The 12,233-nt window shown below is 54.0% G+C and overlaps 1 protein-coding gene across 3 annotated transcripts in view; it reads right to left on the bottom strand.

The window, feature by feature from the left end:
* Positions 1 to 3,367: 3,367 nt before the first annotated feature.
* Positions 3,368 to 12,233, bottom strand: part of IL17RA (interleukin 17 receptor A) — a 29,336-nt gene continuing 20,470 nt past the window's right edge. For all 3 annotated transcript variants that reach the window (XM_016939622.4, XM_016939623.4, XM_016939624.4), the window contains exons 9-13: positions 11,301 to 11,385; positions 10,509 to 10,520; positions 10,159 to 10,260; positions 8,345 to 8,386; positions 3,368 to 7,810 (exon numbers count right to left, since the gene is read on the bottom strand). In XM_016939622.4, the coding sequence (XP_016795111.2) occupies positions 6,300 to 7,810; positions 8,345 to 8,386; positions 10,159 to 10,260; positions 10,509 to 10,520; positions 11,301 to 11,385 (1,752 nt within the window). In that variant the 3' untranslated portion in view covers positions 3,368 to 6,299. The remainder of the gene's footprint in view (positions 7,811 to 8,344; positions 8,387 to 10,158; positions 10,261 to 10,508; positions 10,521 to 11,300; positions 11,386 to 12,233) is intronic.

The raw sequence follows: 12,233 nt of genomic DNA, 5'->3' as shown, positions 1-12,233 counted from the left end.
CTGGAGCTGGTGAGTGTCTTGACATGCTTTGTTGGCACAGCCAGCTCAGCTCTAATGGACTCAGCCTGAGAACGATTTTTTCTCATCACCCTCGGCTCTCTCTCACTTTTCTTTCCTTCCTTCTTTTTCTTTCTTTTTGAGACAGGGTCTCACTCTGTCACCCGGGCTGGAGTGCAGTGGCACTGCATAGTTCACTGCAGCCTCAAACTCCTGGGCTCAAACAATCCTCCTGCCTCAGCCTCCCAAGTAGCTGGGACTACAGAAGTGTGCCACCACGCCCGGCTTCCCATTTCTTTCTAAGAGTAGCTTTCCAAAGGGGGAACATCTTGAGAAACTAATTTTTAAATACTGTGCCCTCCTCTATCACTCTTGCCCCAGCCAGAAGCACAAATTCTTACGTATGAGTAAGAAGAACAAGGCCATGGGTTTTTGTTTGGTTTTATTTTAACATGAAGGGTAGTATTAAGTCTAAGCAAGAACACTGGGTCTGTACCAAAATAAACAAACACACAGTGATTTTTTTTTTTTTTTTTCTTAGCATAGAGGCAGCCAGTATTACACAGCCCCTCTCGGTGTTGTGACCCTAGCTTGCTGCTTCTGGCTGTGCCAAATGCTAAGCAGGGGTTTCACTCAGGACAGCCCGGGAGGCAAGGTCTGAGAGTGGAAGCTCCTGGGAGCCTGAGCTCTCTCTGCCTCTCGTTAGCTGTGGCTTTGGCCATCAACTGGAACTATGTCATTATTTATAAAACAGGAGCAATCACAGGGCTGTGGTGAGAATCACGAGGTGACACATGTGAAATGGTCCTTTCCCCTAAGACATGTATAATTGTAACAAGGAACAAAATTTACATAGAAAATGATTACAGAACAACGTAGGACCATGTCTTCATTTCTCCCTGGAGCGGATGTAAAATAAGGTGATTGATTTGAGCAAGCATGTTATGAATATTTAGAAATGTCTTCTAGGGAAGCAAGCTGGCGCTCACCGATTTTGGTTTGCCAGGCATATCAGAAGGCACTTTGTGACAGGTGCAGTAGGGACGCGGAGTGATCTCTTCACGTGTAGGCAATGCCCAGCCCACACCTAGGCCTTGCCTGAGTCTGGCCATGCAGTTCTTGCCCTAAGGAAGAACAGGAAAATATAGCGCGTGGTTGACTGTCAGGCCCTCTGCCCCTTCCCTCGTCACAGCCACCTTCAGGGCTGCTTTCTCTCCATTTTCCTGAGGCCCAGAAAGAGGAGGTAGCTGGCACAATGCCACATTGCAGTCAGGAAGAAAAGCCAGTGTGCACCAAGGCCCTTCTTCCTCCCACATCCGCACTGCTCCAGGCAACCTTTGGTAGTCGGCTGTTGCTTGGGTCCAGCTTCCTTTCCATGAAAGCTCAGCCATTCTAGCAAAAAAGCAGGGGCTGTTTTCATCTTCTGAGAGAATCCCATGACACTGGTGAGCAGAGGCGGCCAGTGGGACACCCACGCAGGGAAGCAGGCAAATGCAGGGACCAGCCACCCGCATCCCTCCTTTCTACTCCCTCTCCTCCTCCTACCCGGTCACTGTGTACCTTCTTCCTGTCTCATCAGAGAGGAAGGATCCAGTGAGCGAACTCATCTTATAGTCAATGACCTAAGGGGTTATTCCTCCTGGGAAGGACTCCAGGGGGAGGTGGGCTGGGCCAGGCTTCCTGGCACACTTCAAACCATGAGACAGGAGACTGCATGTTCCTCCCACAGGCAAGACTGGCCCACCCGGGTGACTGCCTGCTTTCATCAACCTAAATGGACAGGGCGAGAGTGTGGACCCAGTGCTAGGATCTGGGAGAGGCGATGGGGCATGGAGAGCCATGCAGAGGTGGAGGGCAAGATGGACCTGGATGCCATTTCAGAGTGAGGGGAGGCCCCGTGGGGAAAGCGTCGGGCACAGAATTAACATGAACAGCTTGTGCCATGGGTTTAGGGGTAGCTGCTTTTCTTCATATTCTTCTATAAAATATACCCATGGAATCCATATTGTTGCCATTTTTCCACAATGGACATGTTCACTCAGCCAAGTACTTCCTGAGCTCCTGAGAGATGCCAAATATGGGAACACATATTACTTTTATAATCTGAAAAGGCAAACACCGGAGGGAGAGAGCAATACCTAATAGCAGGGAAAGAGGATCAGTGGTACCTCAGGGGGCACAAACTGCTCTGCCCCAGAAGCAGGCTGGTGCCACTCGGGGATATTGCAGGCTTGCCAGGACCCCATGAGGTGGGAACTCCTGCCCCACCCACTTTACAGATGAGCAAGCTACCTAGGGCTGACGAGCAGCTGGCCAGCCCCCAACCCTGCTGCCTCTTCTTTGTAAGGATCCTCTGTCCGACACAGTTGACTTGTGGGATGCAGGCCCGGCTGCTGGAGCAGCGGCCCTTCATCTCACTCTGCCCTCAGGTGCCCCGGGCCTTGCTAGAGTCCCAGCTGGCAGGGCGCTAAGGCAGAAGAGGGCCCTGCATACACCTCGTTTATTTAGGAAGGGGAGCACCAACCACAGAGCCCAAAGGCTATAGAGTTAAAACCACCCACTGCATTGTAAGTACATCTTCTTCTCTCTTATGCCCTATTTAATTTTCAAAGATAAACAGGAAAGGCCAGGCATGGTGGGCTCAGGCCTATAATCCCAGCACTTTGGGAGGATGAGGTGGGCAGATGGCTTGAGCCCAGGAGTTCGTGACCAGCCTGGACAACATGGTGAAACCCCATTTCTACAAAATATATACACACAAATTAGCCGGGCACAGTGGTGCACGCCTGTAGTTCTAGCCACTGGGCAGGCTGAGGTGGAAAGATGGCTTGGGCCTGGGAGGTCAAGGCTGCAGTGAGCCATGATTGCACCACTGTAATACAGCCTGGTGACAGAGAGACCCTGACTTAAAAACAAACAAAAAACCAAAACACAACAAAAGCAAGAAAGAAGTATATCCATCATACCCTTGCATTCAGAGATCCCAGCTCAAACTGCTGAATGGATGTTTCAGAGACCGAACACCACCCTTTTTAGACCCTAAACACCTTCAAGGACCTTCCTATGCAGAAAAGAGAAACTGGTTTTGAATCAAAGTAATTATTCCTTAAAAAAAAAAAACAACAAAACTAGGATCAAGATAGTAGGCAGGAAAAAGTCATGAAACTCTACGCGGGAGTTGGGAGCTTGTTGGTGGCTGCGTGCATAATCGGCCTGGACACAGGCATGGTTAGATGCTCCACTGCTTCTTTCCCAACCGGAACCACCTCTGCACACTCAGGAGACGAGCTGAAGAGGTGGGAGGGGCACAGCGTGGAGGGCATCTGTTCTTAGAGAGACATTTCTTAGTGAAACAATTTATTAGCCATGGTTCAGAATAATACAAAAATAAAGGTGTGGCTTTATTTACACACACTCTTGAAGCTCTTGGCATTCAGCGGACAGCAAACACCATACTCAGAGTGATGGAATTAATAGCATTTAGGGTAAGCAAGGACCAGTGTGAGACTGGGCCCAGGAAATGGGGAGGGAATGTGAGGAGAAACAGGGAATGACATTAAAGAAATAGACACCTTGGAGAATTTATGACTCCTTTCTCTATGTCATGTCCAGAAGAGGCAAGTCTACAGAGATCAAAGTAGCCTAGGGGTGCCTAGGGATGGGGAGGTTGGGGTGGTGACTAAGGGGGGCTGGATTTCTTTTGGGGGTAGTAAACTCTAAGACTGACTGTGCTGATGGCTGCTGAACTGTGACTATACTAAACCGGCATCAAATTGTGCAGGGTCAATTGTGGATTGTATGGTAAGTGAACTGTACTCCAATAAAGCTGTTAGGAGAACAAAGGCAGCTGCCCTGGAGATAGTAGGCAATGCCCATGAGGACATTTACTGGCATGGGCTCAAAGGCCAGCAGAGCTAGAATTCAAGGTTCCTGAGGAATGGGAGCAGATGGGAACATGTGCTCTACGCAGGAAGAGTGCATTGTCGTATCCTGTACTCTGGGCGTCGAACAGTTATTTATTGGAAGCTAGGGAAAGGTCACAGAACGCATGGTAGGTGTCCAGACCCAACGAAGCCCCTCTCCAGGATTATTGGAGAGACTGAGCCCAAAAGGCTAGTGGCTGGGAGGCTTCCGCTCCTGTTCTCCCTTGCCTGGTCCTTTGCTGCTGTTGGGTGGATTATGGGCCATACACCATCTGGGACACAGAGCTTTGGTGGCCCTGCTGCCACTAGGTGAAGTCTAACTGCAAGAAAAAACTCCGCAACTAGCAACTTCTTGACCTACAGTAAGTGGCTCGACCTTCCTGCTAGAAACTCTTACCAGATCAACAAATTTATGCACTTTTATTGATAATCTTTCACGTACATGTATGTGTGTACACACACACACACACACACACATGCAAACTGTCCTGTTTGCTCTCCTGTCACATTTCCGAATCTTCTCCTCCTCACTGGAGGTTGGAAATATAGTTAAGGACTCAGGCATAGGAATGAAGGGCACCCTATTCCAGTGTCAGACGGCACCTCAATGTGTTCTTCAGGACCCTGAAGCCAGAAGCCTCCAGCCTACCCCCAGGAGGTACTTCAGGAACAAATTCTTCAAACACTGGCTTCAGAGCCTCTTTTCAAATGCTGTCTTTGGACCTCAGACCCTGAAGTCACAGCAGCACCCCTTCCCCACACAAGGTCTGCCCAGATCTTCACTGACCCACCACCCCTCATTTCCTTGCCCTTGCACCCTGGGGCTTCCTGAGCTCAGGGGAGCTCCAGCCCAGCTGCTCTGAAGAATCCTACGTGCTAACAGCTCCCCACTGATAGTCGGAACGCGGGTGCAGGGCTTCAGACTCACCTTCCTGCCAGATGCTTTTACGTTTCACCTCGACATTTCTCTCTTCCTATAAATGAACTCAGGTGACATCCAGCTGTGTTTAGCCCTCAGCCTCTCTCCATGCAGAGGCTCATCAGACGAAAGGTGCCTCAGGACTGATGCGCACAAGGCTGTCCCCACCCTGAGCTCTGGCGACATCCCCCCAACCCCCACCCCTGATCTCTCTCACTGCCTCCCTCCTTCCCCTCCAGGCTCCACTAGCAGCTCCCTGACAAGCTCACTCCACTCACCTCCCAGCACTTACCCACAAGCTGCTTCCTTGCTGGGACTATGCTTTCCCCAAAAACAATCCTTCAGCTCAGCCATCTCCTCGGGGATCCCCCCTGACCTGGGTGCCTTTCCCGTGCATGCTCACAACCCTGGGCAGGCTTCCACTCCATCTTTCTACTTTTTTATTTTTTTTTGAGACAGGATCTCACTCTGTTGCCCAGGCTGGATTGCAATGGTACCATTATAGCTCACTGCAGCCTCTACCTCCTGGGCTCAAGTGATCATCTGGCATCAGCCTCCCGAGTAGCTGGGACTACAGGCATGTGCCACCATGACTGACTAAAAAAAAATTTAGGTAGAAATAAGGTCTCACTATGTCGCCCAGGCTGGTCTTGAACTCCTGAGCTCAAGCAATCCACCTGCCTCGCCTTCCCGAAGTGCTGGGATTACAAGCATGAGCCACTGCACCTGGCCCATTCAGCGTTTACATCCCGCGTGACCATCTTTTTTTTTTTTTTTTTTTTGAGATGGAGTCTCGCTCTGTCATCCAGGCTGCAGTGCAATGGCACAATCTCGGCTCACTGCAACCTCTGCCTCCCAGATTCAAGCAATTCTCCTGCCTCAGCCTCCCAAGTAGCTAGGACTACAGGCATGTGTCACCATGCCCGGCTAATTTTTCTATTTTTAGTGGAGATGGGGTTTCACCATGTTGGCCAGGCTGGTCTCAAACTCCTGACCTCAGAGTGATCCACCTGCCTCGGCCTCCCAATGTGCTGGGATTACAGGCGTGAGCCACCGTGCCCGGCCCATCCTGTTCGTTTAATGTGTCCTCGGCACTAGCAGTTAAGTTCCTTCATGGCTGGGGCCATGCCACATGCAATTTATCTTGGTATCCCACATGCCCGGCACATAGTAGGTGCACAATAAATGCTGAATGAACGAATGATGGCGCCTCAAGGACGCTCTACCATTAGCTCCTGGGAGCGGGCTGTGTGGATTCCCCTGGGGATAGACGATAACCAGACCGCTGCACAAAGAAAAGTTAGGAGGGATGCCTGGGATTAAAATCCAGACATTTACATTTTAAAGCCTACATTTCACACACGAACATATACACATGCAGACATGTACACACAGATGAATACGTGCACACACACTCCTCTCTCAAGGCTGGGATCTGGGCGGTCCCTGGGGAGCCGCCCTCATGCACTGGGCCTCTCTGACTCTGACCCCATCGTGTCCCAGCCCGAGTTCTTCTGCAGCTGGCGGAAAAGCAGCTGCCGCTGGAGGCTCCTCAGGCTCTCCAGGTCCTCGGGAGAGAGTGGCAGGGCCGGCTTCCCTGGGTCCTGCTCCTCTTCTTCCTCTTCCTCCATTTCCGTGAGTCCCTCGGGGGGCTGCGGGGAGCTCCTGGAGATGTAGCCCTGGTCAGACTGCACTGACTGCCGCTGCTCCTCCTCGTAGGGCGTGTGTGGGTCTGTGAGGACCATGGCGGGTCTACTGCAGCCCCCCTGGGCCTGGCAGCTCAGACTCTGCTGGAAGAGCGAGAGCATCAAGCCTTCGAGGTGCTCCCTCACGTCCTCTGGAAGGAGGTCAGGAGACGCCATGGGGGTGCTGCCAAGGGGCGAGTCCTCGGGGTCCACAGGGAGGAAGAGGACGCTATTTCGCCCAGCGCCCGGGCTGCCCAGCAGCGGGCAGGCCTCGCCCTCCCCCGCCAGTGCCAGCCGGACTGCGGCACCGTCAGCCAGGGGCCCAGGCTCCACCGCGGCCACCAGGGCGCCCTCCTCTGCGGCGAGCACCAGGGTGTGGAGGGGCTGCGGCGCTGGCTGACCCCGGGGCTGCAGGTGAGGTTCCAGCTTTGCCACTGCTGCTCCTCCTTCCTCCCTGACCAGCGGGTCTATGGCCAGGCAGGCCTGGGAGCCAGGCTCGCGCACCAGGGGCGCCCGCTTCACGATGCCGGTTCCCGGAGGCAGCAGTGGCTCCTCAAACACCTCTTCGTCCAGGGACGGGGCATCCTGGTCATCTGCCGAGTAGAGGTTCTCACATTCGAACCAGTCGGGACAGCGGACCTGCCAGTCCCGGAACCTGTCCAGGGCGGCGCGGAGCTGCCTGCCGCCCGGGCTCCGCAGGTAGTTGTCCCCCGACAGCTCCCCTACGCGGTGCATGCGGCCCGGCTGGAACATCTCCAGGTCCTGGATGCGGAAGTACACCTCCTCGAACCTGTCCATGAGCGGGTACCGCGGCGCCGCGCCGAACAGGTCGGGGACGTCGCCGTCACAGCTGACCTCGCTGAAGTAGCAGACTACGTAGCTGCCGAAGCAGGCTGGCCTCTTGAAGTCCGGGAGGATCATGTTCATGGCTGCAGTGAACAGGTCCCCCACGGGCTTTCCGTGGTCGCAGCGCAGCCGCACAGGCGCCCCCCGGCCCAGGAGCGCCTGCCACTTGGCGCGCGTGCCGCGGGAGCACAGGACGATGATCTTAGAGTTGCTCTCCACCATCTCCTGCTTCTGACGGCCCACCCAGGTCATGACTCCTGCCTCCGAGATGGCCTGCTCTTCCAGCAGGTCCAGGGCCACTTCCGTGCCGCAGGCGGTGAGCAGGAACTGGGCGAATTTCAGGACCACGTCCACGTAGAGGGGGTGGTCGGCTGAGTAGATGATCCAGACCTTCCTGGGCTTCAGCGGTGGGGGGATCAGGTCAGCCGCAGGCAGGCCATCTAAGGAAACAAGACCACACATGCTGACCCTCACCCCAGGGCCCAGGGCAGCTCTGTGCCTGCCAGCCCAGGAGGGGCCTGGACCAGGACACAGAGCTTGGCTCCCTCCCTAAGCTGAGAAACCCAACTGAGGCCTGTTGGAAAAACCCAGATGTTACTATTCCACCTTTGGCTGCCTGAAAAAAATCAGTCTGCTGCCTTGTGGGAGAAAGAATCTCTCAACGTTCCTAGCTGGTCTTTAGCCTATACTTTAAGAAAAGAAGAAGAGGCACCAAGCTCTGTTGGTCTGCTCCAGGGAGGACCTCTGTTCACAAAATACTTACCTTTCTTTCCTTGTCTGAGTGATTCAAAAAATGGTACCCAGGCCTTGTTATTGGGGGCCCTTCTGAGTGGGGTACTGGAAGGGGGTTTCTAAGGTGGGGTCTCCTGAAGGGACTCGGGAGTCAGAGCACAGGAGGCGACCCACGCACTTATCCCAGCAGAACCCTCCACTGCTTTAAAAATAAGCAAACATGCAAACCAGGAAATACTGACCGGTGTATTTGGTGTCATCACTGTATTTTTCACTTCCAGGCCCTGGAAAGGAAAAGAAATACACTGGAGTGGTTCTTTGGGAAGAGAAATAGAAACCAGCTCACAGGGTGTCTGCTCCATCCCTGACAAAGGGTGAAGGGTAAGGGGGCAGCCCCAAGACTGAGCAGGGAGGCCGTGCTAGGTGGTCGCACAGGCATGAGTCCTGGGTCTGCCACTACAAGCACTATGACCTGGAGCAGTTACTAGTGCCTCTGAAATGCAGCTTCTTCCTCTGTGAAGTGGGTCTGTATTTGCTCTTGTTTAATGGGTATTAAATGAGTGTGTGTATGTGACGTGCCTGGCACGTTGTACATAATCAATTGGGATCACAGTTATTTTGTAGCACTGATCCAGCTGGGACCCCCAGTGCCGGGGGGCAGGGGGTGGGGTCCATTCTGGTTCCTCATTACGGTCCTGGTCTGCCCTGTCTCCCTGAAATCTGGCCACCCCAAACTGACTCCACATGAGGGAAAGCTCTTGCCCAGAAGTGTCTTTACAGAAGACATGCATCTTACCACACTTCTTTCCAGAAGCAGCCCCACCAGGCTGCTTGCAACATTTCCTCCTGGTATTTTTGAGGTGAGGAAGGGGAACCCACATACTTAAGCAATTGTTCCCCTCAGAGATGTGATGAAAAAACTGCTCTGCGGGGGTTAACTCCTTAGTGACAGCTGGGAGGATTGAGATCCACAGATGACTGAGCAAACGACTTAGAACCTTAATCTCAATCCTAACCCTTTCAGCTCTTCCCCAGAACTGTCAAAAGACAGCCAAATAACAGCGAGGCTCCTCTTGCCTTCACCCTGTGGTGCGGGACACTTCGGAAAACAGAAGCGCAACAGCAGAAAGGAAACCAAAAGCGCCGCCGCCGCCCAGCCCCAAACCTTTAGAGAGCTGCACCGCCTGTGGAGCACTGGCCGAGATGCTACTGAATGTTATCGGAACCTCCCATAGGTCCTCCCATGCCTGGCTGGTTTTCTTTGTACCACATAATAATTAATAATGATTAACACCTAATCCTGACGAGCCTAGGGAAGGGTGGAAACAGCTTCCCAGATGACGGAAGGAGCAGCCTAGGGTCATGGTGGGGCAGGCAAGGGCTGAGGCCCCAACCGGAAGGCCTGTGTTCTCCTGGCTTAGGACTTGGCCAGCAGAGGGCTGCAGGTGGGAGAAGACACTGGTATGTACTAATCCCCACCAGCAAGCACCTTCCTCAGCTACTCATTTAACCTTCGTCACACCCTTAGAGGGAGGCATTATCAGTACATTTTACAGAAAAGTGAATCCATGGTGTGTTAAGTAACTGGCCTGTGACTACAAGGCTAATGAGGTGGGGCTGGGGTCCACCCCTGTGGCTCAGGGCAGCCGGAGCCTTCTCTATCACCCGATGCTGACCCTCACTATTCTCCCTGACCCCAGGCGTCCACGTCTGGCGGCTGCAGGATGGGGTTGTTCAGGCTGCTCCACCTGCCTGGATGATCATTCCTGACACAGGGAAACTTTACTCCGGCTCCTTCCAAACTATTGATTTTAATAATACTACATTTGATAACAACAAATATAATCGTGGCTAACAGATACTGTGCAAATAGCACATGCCAGGTTCTGTGCTAAGAATTCATGTGTCTTATTTCACTCAGTCCTTACAACAGCTTTATGACGTGGTTCTCACGCAAGAAGCTGAGGCTCTGAGAATAAAGCGATTTGCCTTAGTAGTGAGTGGTGGTGCTGGTATTAGAGCCTGACTCCAGGACAGCCAGAGCCCCAGCGCTTACCAGCTAGCCTCCAGGTCATGCAGACGATGAGCAGGATGACGGAGCCCACCAGCAGGATGGAGATGCCCGTGATGAACCAGTACACCCACAGGGGCATGTAGTCTGCGGTGAGCAGAACAGCGTGAGTGATGCGGCGGGGCCTGCCCTGCCCACCCTGAGGCCCCCAGCCCTGCTCCCCAGCCCCAGGCTCTGTCCTCTCTGGCCCCACCACGACAAACCATGGTCTCACCACCCCCCGGGCTGGCCTCAGTTCAGCCTTGTCTGCCTGGCTGAGGCAGGGACTTCTCAAGTGGCCACTGGGGAATGTCCCCTGAGGGCTGCAGTGCTGTCGGAGAGAGATCCAAGCTTACCCGGAATTGGTTCTGCAATGAAAACAGAGGAAAAAGGGAAAATAGCATTCTTAACCCTTCCCAGTCATCACAAAAAACACAACTGACGTCCCTTGAGGGCTTTAATGATGTTGGCCCTGCACCAGGCACTCTAGATCCAGGTTGAACTTAATGAAACCATCTACAAGAGACACTTGAGTTGCTGGTCTAAGAAGAGACACCTTGCCTCCTCCTTGGGAGGCTGGGTTCTCCTTCCAGCCTGGCTCCATGTCTGCGCCTTGCCTTCTGGTGAGCATGTGGCCGCAGCCTCCCGTGCATTAGGGCATGCGACTTTTGAAAACAGCGTCCCAGCTGTGTGATCTTGGACAAGTTATTCAACATCTCTGTGCCTCAGTTTCCTTATCCAGGAACCTGGGGTTTGGGGTGGGGGGATCCTCTACTTCATAGTACCGTGACTCACAATGAGTGAGGATAAAAAAATGGACGGCATGTTGGAGCACTGCGCTCAGTGCGTGGCGCAGAACTAGGGCTCTAGGATAAAAAGCACCTCATTTTCCAGTCAAGAAAGTTGAGGATCAAAAAGATTAAGTAATTTGCCTAAGGCTACATAGCTAATGAAAGACAGCCAGGAGTCCAGCCCCAGGGAGTGACACTCTAAAGCCCCACTCCACACTTCAGGCCTGAAGGACTCCAAGTTAAACTAAACTCTCCTCCCTAACCACCCCTCAGAACCAGGTAAGGACGCGGCACAGGCTGGGGGCCTTCAGCCACTTGTTCTCCCAGTATGGCCTAGGACAGCCGCATGTCCCCTACCTGGAGTGTCTGGCATTTCTGGGCAGGAAACAGTCGCGGAGTGTCTGAGGCAGTCATTGAGGCAGCTGCTGAAGAAGGGCTGGATCTGCGGGCAGAGAGGGCAGGAAAAGGGCTCCAGAACTGTAGAGCGCCCATGCCTTCCAGCCAGCAGCGGCAATGTGAGAGGAGGGGATCCTGGCTGGCTACACCACGATCTCCAGGTGACCATCATCTCCCTCCAGCAAGGGCGGGTCAGAGAACCCCTGCCCAGGTGAGGGTGGGAGAACCAGACAGGAGAAAGGCAGGGGCAGTGCCTTACCAGGCAAGGAATCCTGACTGGTAGTGGTGCTTGGTGCCACAGAGAGGACAAGCTTTCCCCTGTCCACCAGCAAGAATGCCAGACTGTGCACGCTCCCCACTCCCGTCCACACCACACTCTCCACCTGTGCACGCTCCCCACTCCCAGCCACACCACTCTCTCCACCTGTGCACGCTCCCCACTCCCAGCCACACCACTCTCTCCACCTGTGCACGCTCCCCACTCCCAGCCACACCACTCTCTCCACCTGTGCACGCTCCCCACTCCCAGCCACACCACACTCTCCACCTGTGCACGCTCCCCACTCCCAGCCACACCACTCTCTCCACCTGTGCACGCTCCCCACTCCCAGCCACACCACTCTCTCCACCTGTGCACGCTCCCCACTCCCAGCCACACCACTCTCTCCACCTGTGCACGCTCCCCACTCCCAGCCACACCACTCTCTCCACCTGTGCACGCTCCCCACTCCCAGCCACACCACTCTCTCCACCTGTGCACGTTCCCCACTCCCAGCCACACCACTCTCTCCACCTGTGCACGTTCCCCACTCCCAGCCACACCACACTCTCCACCTGTGCACGCTCCCCACTCCCGTCCACACCACACTCTCCACCTGTGCACGCTCCCCACTC

The sequence above is a fragment of the Pan troglodytes genome, chromosome 23 (genome assembly GCF_028858775.2).
Source record: "Pan troglodytes isolate AG18354 chromosome 23, NHGRI_mPanTro3-v2.0_pri, whole genome shotgun sequence".
NCBI lineage: Eukaryota > Metazoa > Chordata > Mammalia > Primates > Hominidae > Pan > Pan troglodytes.
This window is presented reverse-complemented; position numbering and strand designations above follow the sequence as displayed.